Consider the following 16,877-nt stretch of genomic DNA (forward strand, 5'->3'; position numbering starts at 1 on the left):
ATATGACATAACTTCTTGTGATTGTGGAATTATTCATTTTATAGAAAGATGTGGATGAAAGTGAGCTGCTCCAAGGGGTGCACTGGTACAAGAGGATCTATGTTATATATATGTTGTTGAATATCATCATCATAATTTACAAATCAACAGAGGCTGGGGCAGGCATTGCGCTCGCTCATGTCTTTTCGCCGGTTTGCCAGATCAACAGGCGGTCTCCCGCACTCATCCCTTCGACAGCTCTATATCGCCTGCATCACTTCTCTTGCAGACTACGGTACAGAGCTTTACTGGACTGATCAGAAAGCGGGAATCAATGAGAAGTTCACAGGGCTGCAAAACAAGGGACTCAGGATGATTTTGGGCGCGTTCAGGTCCTCGCCAATCGCAGCGCTTGAATGTGAAGCAGCGATCCCTCCAGCGGCCATTAGACTCCGACGACGAATGCGAAAGTATGCTCTTCGAATGGCAACACTCCCAAGTACTCATCCTTTGGTTCCGAGATGTGATGCTCTTCCCAATCACCCGGAGGAGTCTCGCACGTCTCCTGTCGCTCCCTTTGCGAGATGGGACCAGGCTGAAGAAGAGGAACGCTTCCAGAGTCGATTAGACTATCTGCTATGGACTAATCAGCTTTTCCTTCAACGCCAAATGACAACTGAGACGTTCAACGTTAGAGAATACCCACCCTGGCGCGTTCCGGACATCTCCAACAAGCTTGAGACACTACCGGAAAAGGAGATTTTGGAAATCATTGGCAAAGGCTGGGACATCTACTCTCGATCATTTTACAACACTGAGAATAAGGGTGTAGGCTGGGCTTTCACTGTCGAATATGGAGGACGTTTAGCGCATGAAGAGCATGGCTTTTTGGGCTTTCATTCGGATCTGTATTCTGGGGCGATAACTGCCTTAGCGAAGGCCACAGCTTGGACATCAAAACGAAGACTGTCAAGCCAAACTATCAGTTTCTTCACAGATGCCCTTAATGTCCTGAAACGCCTGGAGAAGCCTCGGCGCGCTTCAAATCAACGGCAAGCTACTGTTATCTATCAAGCCATCAACAGACTGTCCGAAACCAACACAAAAGTCTCCATTTATTGGCTTCGTTCTGCTACCAAAGTTGAGGGCAGCAATCGCGCTCTTGGCTTAGCCACTCAAGCAGCCTCGTCGCCAGACAATGTCAACCATGACTGTTCATTGCGCTTCCTTTATAAGCTAGTCGATGACCGCGGTTTTTATGAATGGAATGCCCTGTTTCAACACGAGGTTTTCAGTGCTTATGAAGGCAAACCTCGGCTCTCTATTGACAAGCCCCTGGTGAATATCTCTCGCAGCATTGCTAGCTGTATTGTGAGCTTCCGAACTGGACATGGCTTCTTCAACAGCTACTTTGCAAGACATGGCAGAGAGCCTCGTCCTTCTCCAGAGTGTTGGTGTGGAATCCCACTGCAGTCAGTCCAGCATGTGCTTCTTTCTTGTCCACACCACAGAGATGAACGAAATAGCGCCTTTGAAGAAATCCCTATGGCCGAACGCACGCTCAGCCGCATTCTGTGGACAGACAAAGGTCTTTCTGCACTTGTCAAATATCTTCAGAAGACCCACATCGGCACTGGTCACTGGTATCATCAGAAAATCGCTCTCACACAGAGCCAAAGGGATGAGTTGTGGATCAATCGTTTGGTGGATTTGAGAGTAGGACTTGGTGACCTGGAGTGGGATGGGTAACACTGAGGCCTTTTAAGGAAGATGATAGCTTGGATAGTTATTATTGATTTTTTTTGGATTTTTATCTCTTATTTGAAATATGTTTTAGTAAATTTTGCAAATTTCTTTGTGTTATTTTGACTTGGAGATGTATTTGTTATTGATTATTTGCTATTGTGACACGATCTTAGGATCTATCTTGTTTTATTATATAGTTGAGGAGGGCGAGATAGTCTGTCATAACCTAGTTGTTGCAACGGACTTAAAACAGAGATTTATCATCATCATCATCATCATAATTTACAAAATAACATCTCCAAGGTAGGAACTATAAGAAAGCTCATGCTGTTCAATATTATATATTACATAAGATACACACAGATTTTCTGTAGTGACTATCCAGACTCTTCACTTCATTCAGGATTGAAATAACTATTTATTTGTATAGAATGAAAACCCAGCATAAACTATTCCATTCCAAGCCTGACTCTTCACTTCATTCAGGATTGAAAATAACTAGCTATATTTATAGAATGAAAACCCAGCATAAACTATTCCATTCCAAGCCCCAGTAGAGCAGAATACAAAATGTAAAAAAAATTAAATTAAAAAAATTGCATTCACCATTTACATCAGAGCCTTGACAGATGGTAATGATCAATCTTGACAGTGTTCACTACTCAGTTAGATCTTCAAAAGGGTTTTCTTTTACTAATGACATTTGACAGCCTATGCCCTGAATATCAAGCTCCTTCTGCTATGCCAGTTAAATTCAATTTCTACCGATTATCCTGACAACAGCGCAGGTTCCAACATCAATCTAAAAACAGATGTGCAACGATCAGCTGTATCAGAATCATGATGTAATATGAGAGCTACCAGATAGGCAACACTTAGGTCTTTCTATCAGGAGGTGGGTAGCATCCACTATGATGGATCAGAGATTCTCCCAGTTCATTTCATATTAGTGGGAATACCGAGCCGGTTCCCATTGATGTTTGATACCCAGCGGTACATGTCAGGGGAGGGTGCATGGCTGCTGGCTTTTGGCAGATTGAATTGAACTCCATCCTCCACTGCCGGAGTACCAGGACTCCCAACTGTACTTTTGACTTTTCCTTTCCTTTTGGGAGCTTGTTTCTTAAGCAAACGGTTGATTGTGTCCATCTAGGGTGAATGTTAGAAAATAATCGAACATATAGAGAGCAGAATTGATTTGATAGCTGGTACCTTCTCCTCCTCACGACGCTTCTCTGACAGATTTTTACGCCTCCTAGCGGTCTCTGTACGCCGAAGCATGAGTTCTTCTTCCGTGTATATCTTCTTCTTTGTGCCTTCTATATAAGGTGTTAGAGCTAAACTACCTGTGCTTGTTGTAAAATAAGTACATACCGTTTGGTAGAGCCTCCAAGTCGGTTGAATCGTCCATGAGCCGTGCCCTCTGCCGTTCGGTCAGTCTAGACATATCTGTAGAATACTCGGCTGGCTCATCATCGTCATCATCGTCCAGATCATCTTCCAGCTCGTCGTCGTCCCTCGTAGCTTCGATTGTCTCGCTCTCCGGATCAGACTGTACAGCAGAGTTTAGTTTACTTCGCTTTCTGCTCGATGACCCGTTTCTCGTCCGCTTTGCTTGAGAGCTTGTACGTGGTGCTGGAGGCGTAGCATATTCCGCATCATCGTCATCATCGTCGTCGTCTGCTTCGTCTGGCTCGTCTATAATACCGCTGTTATTAGCATATGTATATTGTGATGTTTCACTCGACAGGTCTTCGCCGTGGTTTGCGCCCGAATATTCGATACTCATGGAAGTTATCAACACTTGCCTTCTGCATCAGAAACTATCTCATCGTCAGATGGCTCTGCAGTTGGCGAAGCCTCGCCGGCATCGTCGCTGGCGATCGATTCCTCTAATTCAGAAAGATCTGAAGAATCTGAATCTAGCGTAGACATATGTCAACCCGAAGATGTAGTCGGCAGATTGCTGATTTGCCTGTTTTGGAAGCTGTATAGTATAGTTGAGATTGATTGCAAAAAGCTGTGGGATCTGTAGTGTGATGTGGAGGAAGGCAATGATCAGGTAGGGATGGATGTCCCTCAGCAAAGTTAAAAACTCGAAACAAGAATTACGCTTTGCGATCGTTCCCTGACTTTTGTTAAGCTTCCGCCTAATTGATCATTGAAGATTTCACGTGATATGACGCAAAATGAACGATAGGCCAAGCGAACATCAGTGAACAATCCTCTCTCGACTTCGGATTAGAGATTGGTAAACTGTTCTATGATCTCTAAGCTGTTTCCAAGAACCTTTGACGCTCGATTGACAAGATTTTTGACGATACCACAGTCATTCAGTCTCACTAATTCCGGCTCGCTCTCCATATACCGCTCAATGTCTAACGGAGTGAAGCCCTTCTCGTATCCGAAGCCATCGCCGAAGATAGCCGGACAGGCGAAAGATGTGTGGTCTATTGTCAACGAAGCTGCTGCGGAGGCTCAAAATTCTCTTCCATTCCCTATTCTAAACCTCGGACAGGGATTTTTCTCGTACAATCCTCCAGACTTTGCTATAAAGGCAGCTCAGGCAGCTCTCGACGATGTGTCGTGCAACCAGTACTCCCCTACTCGAGGCCGTATCTCATTGAGAAAGGCATTAGCCGCGGCCTATGAGCCAACGTACGGGCGAAAGATCGACTGGGATACAGAAGTCGTTGTTACGAGTGGAGCCAACGAGGGCATGTTTTCGGCGTTCACAGGCTTTCTCTCTGAAGGAGACGAAGTTATCGTCTTTGAGCCCTTTTTTGATCAATACATCTCAAATATCGAGCTCCCAGGCGGAAAAGTTGTTTATGTTCCTCTTGTTCCTCCATCAAATGATGACACGAGAACCGTGTCGTCAACTGAATGGACTGTGGATTTTGATGATCTAGAATCTAAAATATCGCCGCGGACCAAGATGATCGTGATCAACTCTCCCCACAACCCGGTTGGAAAGGTGTTTTCGCGCGAAGAACTGGAGCGGATTGGGAAGTTAGCAGTTGATAATAATATCATCGTTCTTTCAGATGAAGTGGTGAGTATTCTATAATTAAGCTTGCAGTTTGATTCAGATCTTTACTCAATATGAGTTTCAGCTCTAACATGCTATTTTCTCTTCCAGTATGATCGACTATATTACTCGGAATTCACCCGCATAGCGACCCTTTCTCCGGAACTCCAGAAGCTTACTCTTACGGTGGGATCGGCTGGAAAGACTTTTAGCGCGACAGGATGGCGAGTGGGCTGGCTCATTGGAGACGCAGAGCTGATCAAATATGTTGCTGCTGCGCATACTAGAGTGAGTGGGACCATGTATGTGGTTGTGGCTTTTTGATAGAGATATTAACTACTTTCTTCGGTTCAGATCTGCTTTTGCGTCAACAGTCCTCTGCAAGAAGGTACTGCAGTTGCATTGCAGGAGGCTATCAAACCCGAAAATACATTCTTTGAAGACCACGTTGAGTCCTACAAAAGAAAGCTGAAGAATTTTAATCGCATCTGGGATGAGCTCGGATTGACTGTAAGGGCAATAATTGAGAATTGGATCCTATTAACCTCGATTATATGCTTACAAAAGTCTTTTCTTACATTAGTACACGGATCCCGATGGAGGTTACTTTGTTCTTGTCAACTTCTCGAAACTGCAGATCCCTGAAGACTACGACTTTCCGGAGGAAATTCTTGCCAGAGGCACCAGAGATTTCAAAATGACTTATTGGCTCATCAGAGAGATTGGTCTAGTCACGATCCCGCCTACAGAGTTCTATCTTCCAGAGCACGCACATTTGGCAGAGAAGTACCTGCGGTTTGCCGTTTGCAAGACTGATGACTACCTAGAGCAAGCAGTTGAGAGACTCCGTTTATTGAAGCCGTATATCAAATCAGACTGATAGAAGATGAAGTGGCCGATAGGCTACATATAGATACATCCTTTCTCCCTAGAATTTGCTGCCTCTCTCGCAGCTCTTTTGTACAATGAATAAGATAATATAATGCATAGTTATAAAATTGTCTACTTTAAAACACAGACTAAACAATCCGCCTTAAAGAAAGCTTTGGATAGATTCGCATCACTATTTCGCACGTGCTACCGTTTGCTTCAGTCGTCTAGGCTGTCGCGAAAAGCTACCGCCGTTACCATTTGAATCTTTTTCAGCTTCGTCTGTCCCTTTCCATTGTCTCCAACCTTCAAAATCAATGAGCGCTTGCATACAACCCCACTGGTATATTGTTAGCATGAAACTTCTCAATTAATAAAAAACACAAACAATGAAGGTCATATCCACATACCTCTGTTATTTTCCGTTCCAGCCAGACCAGATTGACGGGTTTGATTAAGAAATCATTACATCCAGCGGCAAGAGCTTCTTTTCTGTCACTATCAAGTGAGCTCGCAGTCAGAGCCACAATGATAACTGGGCTTTTGAATCGGTGAGGCGGAAGAACATCTTCATCTTTGATATTTGTGGAATCCTGATCGACAAAGACACCTATCCGGTTTCGTCTTTCAAGTCGACGAATTTCTTTTGTTGCCTCAATTCCAGAAAGTACAGGAAGCTGGATATCCATCAGTACTAAATGATAACCACCTTCACGCCACTTCTCGACCGCTTCTTTTCCATTTTTGGCGACGTTTGACCGAATTCTTCGCCTTCGCATAAAAGTCTCCAGAATCCTCTGATTGATGATGTTGTCTTCAACGATAAGAACTTTGATTGGAGGCACTATACCATCCAACAAAGAAGAAGTGTTGTACGATTGCTGGGGTTGCTTATCCTTCGCAGGGCGCGAAGCACTCACGCTCTTTGTCTTTAGCGACGAAGTACCTGCGGGATTGCTTCCCACTGCTTCCGTACTATCAGACACCATAGTCGCCTCTGATTTCTCAACGTCAACAGTCTCCACTTGTAAAATCTGCTCTCCTTCCTGCTGGTCATTGGTAGTTTCTGTCTCTGTCGGCGTAGTCTGCAGTGTCGCTTTCTGAGTCAGAGTTTGTACCTGAGCTTTGGTATTTGTCACAGTTGTGCTTGTATGCGCCCCAGCAAATGAGTGTCCATGAGTACTGCGTGGATGAGGCGATTGCGTGCGAGTACTCGACTCGTCGTCCAAAGAGGAATTTGACGGCGTACGGTGGCTTTCAGTCGTCTGTTGCAAAGGCTGAGGTTGTGGCCTGGAAGAGACAGCATGGCTTACTTGGATCGCTGATGATGTTGTAGAGACTTGCGTGTCGCTAACATTCACGGACCCGCCACTTTGAGAGGCTGTAACTTGCTTGCGCAAAGCATGATTGTGGACAGAGCTGGTACTGGTGCTGGAGTTGTGAGAGAGAAAAGGCTCAACGCTAGACGCCCGTTGACTGTGTACATCATCGTCACTATGATGGCTGCGTCTGCTCGATGATCGGGTCTCTGAAGGGGCGGGAGATGAGTGAGCGCTGGAATGCGGAGGTGTAGAGGACAGCTTGGAGTGATCGTAGTCATCGTCTGATGCTGCATCGTCGACCGCATTATAGTCAAGGACATCAACGACAAACGCATCCTGCATAGTCATGCCATCTGGAAAATTTTTGTCCAGAACAGCAAAGACGTTAACATCGGGCGGTAGAATCACCCCGTCGTCATCTTTCGAACTCGCGGTTGCTTGGTTGTGATTATGATTGTGAGAATGCGAGTGACCGTGGGAATGCGAATGAGAGTGACCATGAGCCTGATTATTTTGATGCCCAGATTCGATAAACGAAAGTTCTCTGCGTACTGCCTCGTTTCGCTTCCGGCGATGACCGTGAGACGACGAATGCGAGGATGAACTTCCGGCCATTTTGATGATCAGGTCTGGGGCGTCGTGTATGCGGCCAAGCGCTATTGAGTACTTTCGGATCAACGCGCTTTTCAAATCGTCGACAATATCATCAGGCGAAACCGTGATGGTTGTTGCCACCCCATGTGGCCGCCGAACCCACACTCTTCTTGTCGCCATGATCTCTCGACCAGGGGGGGTGTCAGCTGAAGTGGATGGGCAAAGTCTGTACCCGAGCCGCGTGCTGGGAATCCAAAACCAAAAAGACTTCGCAAAAGACAAGAAAAGAGTGCACGTTTCGAGCTAAGCTCCCGGTCTTCGCGGGCAGGCTACTGCGGAGTAAGTGAGTGGATGCAGGAAGCTCGAGTCGTGCATGAGCTTGGAGTTTAGGCTTCGACGATCTACAACACCACCCTGAGCCGCACGGCTCATAATTTATTCCTTGTAATCGATAGTGCGCGTGAAAGAATATTTTCTGCAAACTACACAACGATGCCGTCGTTAGTGAACGAAAGTCCGGCGCCAGAGAAGAACATCAGACGGTTTGTGGGCAGACGATCCAAGGCTCAGGGTGAGCGGGGATCGTCGTCTGTTGGTGAGCACTGTCAACGTCAGACCTCAAATATATTTGCTTCTCAACTAACCTCTGCAACCAGTTCCGCGCATACCAAAAACACCAAAGGCACCACTACTGAACCAGATACCGCAAGAGATTTTGGATAATGAAGAGTTAAATGCTGCTATTGCTCTGCTTCCGTCGAACTATGACTTTGAGATTCACAAGTGCGTTTGGAACATCAAGCGCTACAACTACAAACGGGTGGCGCTGCAGATGCCTGAAGGACTCTTGATCTTTGCATGCGTTGTGTCTGACATTTTGGAACGATTCTGCGATGTGGAAGTTGTTATCATGGGCGATGTAACGTACGGTGCTTGCTGTATTGATGATTATACTGCGCGTGCTCTAGGCTGTGACCTGCTGATACATTATGCGCATTCGTGCCTTATCCCAGTTGATGTCACACAAATGCGAGTTCTCTACGTTTTTGTTTCGATAACTGTCGATGAACGTCATCTTATTGCAACCCTCAAAGAGAACTTCCCCGCACAGTCGCGGATAGCTCTGGTGGGCACAATTCAGTTCAACGGCGCTCTTCATGCTGCTCGATCCGCTCTGGAGCGTGACAACGACACAAGTATTTATATCGAAGTTCCCCAGATCTCGCCACTCTCGAGGGGTGAGCTTTTGGGCTGCACAGCTCCACGGATAGATGGGAAATCGGTCAATGCGATAGTGTATGTGGGTGATGGCCGGTTTCATTTGGAAGCTGCGATGATCCAGAATCCTGGACTCGCGGCGTACAGATATGATCCGTACTCCAGAAAGTTCACGAAAGAAAAATACGAGCACGAAGAAATGCTGAACGTTCGGCAAGACGCCATTTCTGTGGCTCGAGGGGCAAAAAGAGTAGCCATCGTACTTGGTACTCTCGGACGCCAAGGCAACTACAATACGTTTGAAAAGATCAAGCGAGACTTGCTGGACCGAAATGTCGAATATACACTCATCTTGCTTTCCGAGATATTTCCGCAAAAACTGGCAGAGTTTGAGCACATTGATGCCTTTGTCCAGGTCGCATGTCCTCGCTTGTCCATCGACTGGGGTTATGCCTTTGCGAAACCTCTGCTGACTCCCTATGAGGCTTCAATTGCTTTTGGCGATGAGAAATTATGGAGTAGCCTCGTCGACACCATAAATGGAGAGGGTGAAGGTTATCGCATGAATTATTATGCAAAGGATGGCTTAGGTAGAACGAGGGCTATCCCCTGAAGGGATAGAGAGCAGAAAAGTAATCGTCATTAGTTATGAGAAATTAATTAAATATGTATATACCATAAAAAGATGCTATTGCAGTAGATCAGATAAATTGTACCCGATTCTTGCGAAGCAGCATATAAAGAAATTAGATGTGTGATTATAACGAAGAATAACAACAATAGAAGCGTATCGGCCCAAAATATACATCAATAGTCATTTTGGCACATTGCTCACTCGCCGTATATCCTAACAGGTGTGGCAATCGACTCTCTAGTTGGCTTCCGGAAAGTCTTCTTGCTCACCATTCCAACATCATCAGGAAGCGCCACAATAACGTTCTTGTCACTACCAAATTTGAAGTTATCCGCTGTGACTCTGTCGCTGTACCGCTTGATGGTGTAAGATGACTTGTCGCCCCTGAGAACCTGTCGTAGATTCCAAGTGATAACATAAGGACCTGAACTCGAGACAATAGTAGTCTCCTTTGCATTCAGACCAGTGTTAAAATGTCCTTGCGTGAACGACAGCGGCTGCTTTGTTTCCGCCTGCATCTGCGCGACATGCTCAGGACTCAGCTGCAGACACTTCGGCCGCGGCTTATTATCTTTACCAAAACTGCGCTGGAATCCGAGCTGTCCGGCGTACTTGCCATCCTTGATAGTGGTGTCTATGAGTAGCAGATAGGTCTTGCATGTCGCTAAGATCCAGTGTCCATCAGCAGACGTGTCGAGACCAATTATTGGCTCTCCAAGCGCAGGAATCTGCGTCTTTGCGCGGATTCCTAGTCTGTCATAAAGTCTGATATCACCCTTCGCGGAGGCGATTGCAAGATAGCCATTCTCAGTGGTGGCAATAGACGTGAACGCGCTCTTGGTGGCATAGGTCTGATTTTCAGAGTCAACCAACTTTTGGCCAGCCAGACGAGGATCCACTCGGAACAAGCTATTGTCAGATATTCCAACAAACGTAGGCTCCGAGGTCATCTGTGAGTATTTCTTTGAAGGCGTAAAGGATGTAATCGGCACATCTTCATGAATCTTCCACTCATCGACAATCTTTCCATACTCAAGATCCATGCTAAAAAGACTGTGCTTATCATTTGGATTTTGTAGAATCATGGTCGAGTCTTCCTTGTGGAGCATAACCTTTGAGGGTGAGAATACTTTGCCGTTCGGAGTCTTTAGGTTATCAATCGTTGTAGAGAACTCCAGATTGTTGGCGGTATTCTTGAACACTCCCAGCTTATTGCCTCGTACGACAAACGTCCGATCGTGCTTGTATCCAACTGCAAGCTGGCTGTTTTTGCCTTCGCCCTTGAAGTTTTGATTTCCCAGCTCATCGTCATATTCTTCGTCAGCGTCGTAGCGCTCCGGTTCATTTCTGATCTGCTCTCCAGCATCTGTGAATTCATCCTCATCCTCCTCATCTTCATCTTCCTGGTCTTCCATAATCGTATCATCCAGTGCCATGTTGTTGAAAGCGTCCAGGACGTAGTCCCGCTCATCTTCTGTGGCTTTTATCCAGCTTTGCTGATTCAGCGTTTCCCACAGGGCTCGCATGAGAATCTCTTGAAAGTGCTCGAGAGCGTCTGCGTTGGCAAAGTGCAGCAGCCAGGACGAGGCAGTGCCATCGTTGGAATAGTAGTTGAAAATGAAGCAAAGCTGTTCGTAGTTGAATACCGGATTGATATCAGGAGAGATCACAAACCCTAGCCATCCTTTACTGGCGTCCTCGATATCGAGCCAATCTATATCAGAGACGGCTATTAGCGAAAGCCGCTTGGTAATTATCAAAATGGGAGAACTTACACTTCCAGCTACCAAGATCTTTAACGGTAGCAGTGACTTCATCTGCCTGAATCATAAACACTCCGCTAGTGGCATCGAATATATGCAGCTCGGCCTTTTCAGATCCAAAGATGCTCTTCACAGCGAGCTCGGCAGGCATGGAATGAGTGGGTGCACCAGGAGTGGCTGGAGGCTCTGTTTTGACAGCAGCTGGCGCCTCACGTTTCTTTTCAGGCGTAGCAGGGACGCCGCCAGCAGATGATCGGCGCGAGACTACCTGGGGTGATGGTGGAGATTGAGTTGCTCCACTGGAAAGAGTTAATACTGTGAATAAAGGCTGAAAACAGGCCGAGTTGTACTGTATCGATATAGAGATTCTTACGTGAATATGAATTGCTCCAGATCAGCATCGGTCGCGGAGCTGGAAGGCTTTCCGTATTTTCGCTCGTACTGACACTGCAACGCGACGTTGAAAAAACTGTTGATAGCCCCAGAGTCTGTACTCTCGTCGCAGACAAATTCGAAAATGTCACCAGGATCCTAGGTCCGTTAGTTATCTATGTCATCCGCAGAAATACAAAAAGATCATCAAAAGACTCACTCCAGATAGTTCCTTCCATGCAAATATCACGCTACCTTCCTCGCTAGTGAACTTGCGAAAAGCCAGAGCCTCGTCCATCAAGAAGGTATACTCGTCAAAAGCCTCATCTTCCTCATCATCTTCGAGCTGCTCCTCGCCTTCTTCGAAAGCCCGCTGAATTACCAGCTGGTAGTGGTATTCCGTAGTCGTGCGGCGGATCACAGCGACGGCATCTTTGAATCTAGATTGCCCAGTGTTGTTAGAAAGACGTGTTTCCTCTACAATGTATTCAAAATAATACATACATGCACTCCGAGTAGCCTTTGACAGAGATTTGCGATCTGGCAAGGTATAGCCGACCGCTGGGGATCATTGCGATCTCCGGCTTGGGGCTACTTCCTAGCACCTTTTTCAAGAAGTTCATGGTGGTGTAGGTGGATTCGCAGCCAAAAGTTCCTCTAAATAAGAGGTTTTCTCGTCTCAGTATAAAAGTAAAGCACAAAGGCGAGCAAGCGGTCTCCTTCACAAGAGAATACTGCAATAGAATCCCTGCTGAATTTGCGTGGGGTGGAAGAGGATTTGTGGTCAGAACTCTACAGTGATATTTGTTTACATGGGAGATCGCGTCACGTGGTAGCTTTCGTCATGATGACATAATGCTGGCTCTCTCCCAAACTAAGCCTACTCATTATCAGGATTCCCATCAGAACGCGAATTGAAATCAACGTCGATTTCGAGACCGGGCAAGAGCGCACTTCAGCTATCCGGACTGCAGTCATCATCAGAGAGGAATAATAGAAGAAGTAACGGATTGGTGCTTTGAATATCAGGGTGACTTACAGGCTTGCCACTATCAGAGGAGCTGCAATCCCTCTCATTTCATTTTAGATACTACAGCTCAAGCTGTACTTTGACACGCGACCCTTGCTATATGATCGCACAGTCTGTATAATTATGGAAGATAAGACGTACACGTTTTGTCTGTCGAAGGATATCAATCTTCCGGTTCACGTGAAGATGTATGTTCAAGTGCTGAGATGTTCGTTTAGAGTGACGATAGGACTAACGTTGATTGCTAGTGATGGATTGGAAGGAATAAAGCCACCGGTTGCTCTTACGAAGACTCTCGAAGAATCAAGAATTAGACAGATTGGGTCTAATACAAGGTGATTATTTACTGCTGCGGTAGATCTCATGATGGTGAATGATTGCTTACTGACGGGAAACAATGATAGCCCAATATCCGACCTATTTGTGACTGTACAGCTATTTGCGAACTGCAAGCCCCTTACAGCACCTGTCCGTACGACAGTCAAGAATCCAAAGACTGGAAGGAGGTAATGACGCTTTGCGGAGAGTTTGATGATGGTTTTAAGTGACGATTTCTAACTGGTCGTGTGATACTGTAGATGGAATGAATGGCTGGAACTACCGATTTCGTATGCTCAGCTGCCAGTGACTGCTCAACTGGCTATAACAGTGTGGGATATTGCAGGATCGCGACAGTTGATTCCATATGGCGGAACTACGGTGCAGCTTTTTGAGGATAAGGACTACACTTTGAAACGCGGACGGCATAGTTTGTATCTATGGCTAGATCGAGAGGCAGATGGGATGTCAAACACGACGACGCCGAACAGTGTTGCAGGACAGCAGGACAGTCTTGAGAGTAGACTGAAGAGGAATGAATTTAACGAGACGACCAGGGTTGCGTGGTATGATACGCTTGCGTTTCGACAGCTAGAGATTGAGAATCAAAAGGAGCGGGCGAAGGCTTTGATGTCTGAGCATTCGCTTGTTGTCGAGTTTCCAAAGTTTGATTTCCCGGTTCTGTTTGCGGATTATACATATATAGCGACGGACGAGATTGCGGAGAATGTGCAGTCAGAAGAGCTGATTTCGGAGCAATATGCGGTTGTGACGGTTTACGATCCGGATGCGTCGCGGGAGAATGTGGAGGAGACAAAGCACCGAAAGCTACTGCGAAGTCACCGGAATATGCTGGATAAGGAGCTGAAGCCGAATCCGAGAACAAGAGACGAGCTGAATGTAAGTAGAGGGAGGGAATTGGTGAAGGAGTTGACAGTGCTAATACTTTCTTTATTTTGCAGGAAATTCTGAATTATCCGCCAGTACAAGAGCTTACAGCGGAAAACAAGAATTTGATCTGGAGGTTCCGATACTATCTTACGCGTGACAAGCGGGTATGTAGAGAGATGAGTTATTAATAACGAAGAGAGGTTGCTAAATGGTTGATATACAGGCTTTGACGAAATTTGTGAAATCGATTGCGTGGGATGATGCTCGAGAAGCGCGACAAGGCACAGAGCTGTTGACGAAGTGGATTGAGATTGATGTCGACGACGCGTTGGAGCTTTTGGGACCGTCGTTTAAGAATCCAGCGGTACGATCGTATGCAGTTGACCGATTACGGAAAGCGGACGATGATGAGCTACAGCTGTATCTACTTCAACTTGTTCAGGCTTTGAAGTTTGACAAGGTCGGGAATGGGTACGGCAAGAAATCGAGTCTGGCGCGGTTTTTGGAAGGACGAGCGGCGAAGAGTGAGATTTTGGGTAACTCGTTCTACTGGTTTGTGACGGTGGAAGCGGAGGACGAAAGAGGTACTAGTCGGAGGCTTTACAAGTCAGTTTTGAGTGATTTCCGAAGCACGCTTGCGGGGATGCCGGATGGGTCGGCGCGGTTGAGGACGTTGGAGAGGCAGATGAAGTTTATTGTGACATTCGCGAGGTTGGCGAGAGAGATTCGGTTTTCGAAGGAGTCGCGGCCAAAGAAGATTGATAGTCTGCGGAAGTTTTTGTCAGATCCAAAGCAGGAGTTGCTGAATTTTGATCCACTGCCGTTACCGCTGGAAGCTACGGTTAATGTTGTTGGGGTGGTGCCGGAGGAGTCGAGTGTGTTTAAGAGCAGTCTGCTGCCGCTGCGGATATCGTTCAAGACGGAAGAAGGAGGGACATATCAGATTGTGTTTAAGAATGGAGACGATTTGCGGCAGGACCAGTTGGTGATGCAGATTATCAGTTTGATGGACAAGCTGCTGCGGAAGGAGAATCTTGATTTGAAGCTGACGCCATACAAGATTCTGGCGACGGGACCGATGGACGGATCGATGCAGTTTATTCCGAGCACGTCGTTGGCGGCAGCGCTGGGGGAGTATCATTCGATATTGGCATTTTTGAAGGAGCACAATCCGGATGCGAACGCGCCGCTGGGGGTGAAGGCGGAGGCGATGGACACGTTTGTGAAGAGTTGTGCGGGATACTGTGTTATTACGTATTTGCTTGGAGTGGGAGACCGACATTTGGACAATCTGCTGATTTGCCCGGACGGGCACTTTTTCCATGCCGACTTTGGGTATATCCTAGGACGAGACCCGAAGCCGTTTGCGCCGCTGATGAAGCTGCCGATTCAGATTGTGGAAGGGATGGGGGGAGAGACGTCGGAGCACTACCAGAAGTTCCGGAACTACTGCTTTACGGCCTACACTACGCTGCGGAAGTCTGCGAACCTGATTCTGAATCTGTTTGCGCTGATGGTGGACGCGAATATCCCGGATATCAAGATCGAGCCGGACAAGGCGGTGCTGAAGGTGAAGGAGAAGTTCTGTTTAGATATGAGCGAGGAGGAGGCGATAGTGCACTTCCAGACGCTGATCAACGACAGCGTGAGCGCGTTCTTCCCGATGGTGATTGACCGGCTGCACAACTTTGCGCAGTACTGGCGGGCGTGAGCAGAGCTGAGCATACTGAGCAGAGCAGAGCGGAGCAGGGCAGGGCAGGGCAGGGCAGAGCACGAGCAGCACGTGCCGGGGACGAGGCGGGCGAGGGCAGGGGCGGGGGCGGTGCCGAAAGCGGACAGCCCTAAACCTAACCCAGAAGCCCTAAGCCTATGGCGGACGTTGCTTTGGGCGGGTTCCCACGTTGCGGGTTTTGTGCAAGGAATGACACGAGCCCCTTGTTTCCGGAAATGGACTAGCGCGGAAGCGGACAGGTTTGGCAGTGGCGAGGCTCGGCCGATTGGCTCAGAGAGGAGAGGAGGAGGAGAGGAGAGGAGAGGAGGAGGGAACAGGGCCAGGGAACAGGGAACAGCGGGAACATCGCGAACCTGGTGAGGATGAGCGAGTGAGTGTTGGATATACGATTGAATTGTTGATTGTATTGTTGTTGTTGTTGTGTTGTTGCTGTTGTTTTGATTTGCTTTTACTGTATGGCCTTTGCTTTGGTAGGAGGATTAGGATGTGTAGTGTTTGTGGAGCAATTGAATGCCTACAATTGCATTGACTATAAGTGTACTATTACACTACAATTACATCTTAACAACATCATATCCACATTATATCTACAATATATCCATTCCATCTACAATATCAGCTCTTCTGCCCGCAGGATCTCGGTTCGTGGCGCCTTTGCTGTCCTAACCCTATGCTCATTACCCTGACCCTGAGCCAGTTCCATCGCCGCCTCATTCACGCTCACATCTCATCGCCCGCCGCGCCGCCACCCGCTTTCTTCCTCCTTTCATCACTCACCGCTTCCTCTTCTCCACCACTTCCTTCCCCTTCCCGCTCCTCTCTTCTTCTTGCTGTCCCATTCCTCCCTCTCATCATCATCTCCTCCTTCTCCTCTATCTCCCCGTGTATGCTTTGCCCCCCATCCTGAGCCCCATCGTGCGTACCCTCTTCTCCTCTTCCTCACCACCCCCCATCCCTCCTCTCCCTTACTGATCCCCCCAGACATGCCATCCCCGGCAACCCAGCAGCCCCCCCTGGGCATCATATCGACTCCGCGCTACTCTCCCGAAATGACCGCCTTCCAGCCACTCTCCCCCGCTGACCCCGCCCCCGTCCCCTCCGCAAACCCCAGCAACGGTGGATCCCTCACCTCATCACCCCCCTCCGCCGCTTCCTACCCTCTCCGCATCAAAAACCTCCCCCGCGACATCACCCGCCGCGAGTTCCGTCTCATCTTCGCCTTTGCCAAAGACTTCATCTCCTGCGAGCTTGCCTCCCCCGACGACTACGTCTCGGGCCCCCTCACCTACGGCGTCGCCTACTTCAAGTCCTACGCCGGCGCCGTCGAGGCCCACGATACCCTCCACGACCGCTTCGACCTCTTCGAGTCCCGCGAAT

At 47.6% G+C, this 16,877-nt stretch overlaps 6 protein-coding genes across 6 annotated transcripts; 3 read left to right on the forward strand and 3 right to left on the reverse strand.

The window, feature by feature from the left end:
- Positions 1 to 2,194: 2,194 nt before the first annotated feature.
- On the reverse strand, positions 2,195 to 3,831 carry BZA70DRAFT_102460 (PAPA-1-like conserved region-domain-containing protein). Its single transcript, XM_064909332.1, has 3 exons — positions 3,100 to 3,831; positions 2,938 to 3,044; positions 2,195 to 2,874 (listed from the first exon to the last, which is right to left on the reverse strand). Exons 1-3 carry the CDS (start codon positions 3,512 to 3,514, stop codon positions 2,662 to 2,664), a joined length of 735 nt encoding a protein of 244 aa, XP_064765420.1. The 5' UTR covers positions 3,515 to 3,831; the 3' UTR covers positions 2,195 to 2,661.
- Positions 3,832 to 3,851: 20 nt separating this feature from the next.
- BZA70DRAFT_286055 (aminotransferase class I and II) lies at positions 3,852 to 5,747 on the forward strand. The gene is made up of 4 exons (XM_064913824.1): positions 3,852 to 4,780; positions 4,868 to 5,044; positions 5,111 to 5,266; positions 5,340 to 5,747. Exons 1-4 carry the CDS (start codon positions 3,989 to 3,991, stop codon positions 5,634 to 5,636), a joined length of 1,422 nt encoding a protein of 473 aa, XP_064765421.1. The 5' UTR covers positions 3,852 to 3,988; the 3' UTR covers positions 5,637 to 5,747.
- BZA70DRAFT_286057 (uncharacterized protein) lies at positions 5,748 to 7,948 on the reverse strand. The gene is made up of 2 exons (XM_064913825.1): positions 6,037 to 7,948; positions 5,748 to 5,966 (listed from the first exon to the last, which is right to left on the reverse strand). The coding sequence occupies exons 1-2, from the start codon at positions 7,720 to 7,722 to the stop codon at positions 5,820 to 5,822; spliced, it is 1,833 nt and encodes a 610-aa protein (XP_064765422.1). The 5' UTR covers positions 7,723 to 7,948; the 3' UTR covers positions 5,748 to 5,819.
- Positions 7,949 to 7,988: 40 nt separating this feature from the next.
- BZA70DRAFT_286059 (Dph1 protein) lies at positions 7,989 to 9,429 on the forward strand. Its single transcript, XM_064913826.1, has 2 exons — positions 7,989 to 8,137; positions 8,199 to 9,429. The coding sequence occupies exons 1-2, from the start codon at positions 8,035 to 8,037 to the stop codon at positions 9,371 to 9,373; spliced, it is 1,278 nt and encodes a 425-aa protein (XP_064765423.1). The 5' UTR covers positions 7,989 to 8,034; the 3' UTR covers positions 9,374 to 9,429.
- BZA70DRAFT_252379 (vacuolar import and degradation protein) lies at positions 9,430 to 12,296 on the reverse strand. The gene is made up of 5 exons (XM_064910720.1): positions 12,034 to 12,296; positions 11,750 to 11,969; positions 11,531 to 11,688; positions 11,170 to 11,456; positions 9,430 to 11,108 (listed from the first exon to the last, which is right to left on the reverse strand). Exons 1-5 carry the CDS (start codon positions 12,150 to 12,152, stop codon positions 9,592 to 9,594), a joined length of 2,301 nt encoding a protein of 766 aa, XP_064765424.1. The 5' UTR covers positions 12,153 to 12,296; the 3' UTR covers positions 9,430 to 9,591.
- A 131-nt stretch (positions 12,297 to 12,427) lies between these two features.
- Positions 12,428 to 15,717, forward strand: BZA70DRAFT_102536 (kinase-like domain-containing protein). Its single transcript, XM_064909334.1, has 6 exons — positions 12,428 to 12,747; positions 12,808 to 12,894; positions 12,964 to 13,065; positions 13,138 to 13,777; positions 13,840 to 13,932; positions 13,992 to 15,717. The coding sequence occupies exons 1-6, from the start codon at positions 12,683 to 12,685 to the stop codon at positions 15,477 to 15,479; spliced, it is 2,475 nt and encodes an 824-aa protein (XP_064765425.1). The 5' UTR covers positions 12,428 to 12,682; the 3' UTR covers positions 15,480 to 15,717.
- The last annotated feature ends 1,160 nt before the right edge of the window (positions 15,718 to 16,877 follow it).

The sequence above is a fragment of the Myxozyma melibiosi genome (assembly GCF_037950935.1).
Source record: "Myxozyma melibiosi strain Phaff 52-87 chromosome Unknown BZA70scaffold_18, whole genome shotgun sequence".
NCBI lineage: Eukaryota > Fungi > Ascomycota > Lipomycetes > Lipomycetales > Lipomycetaceae > Myxozyma > Myxozyma melibiosi.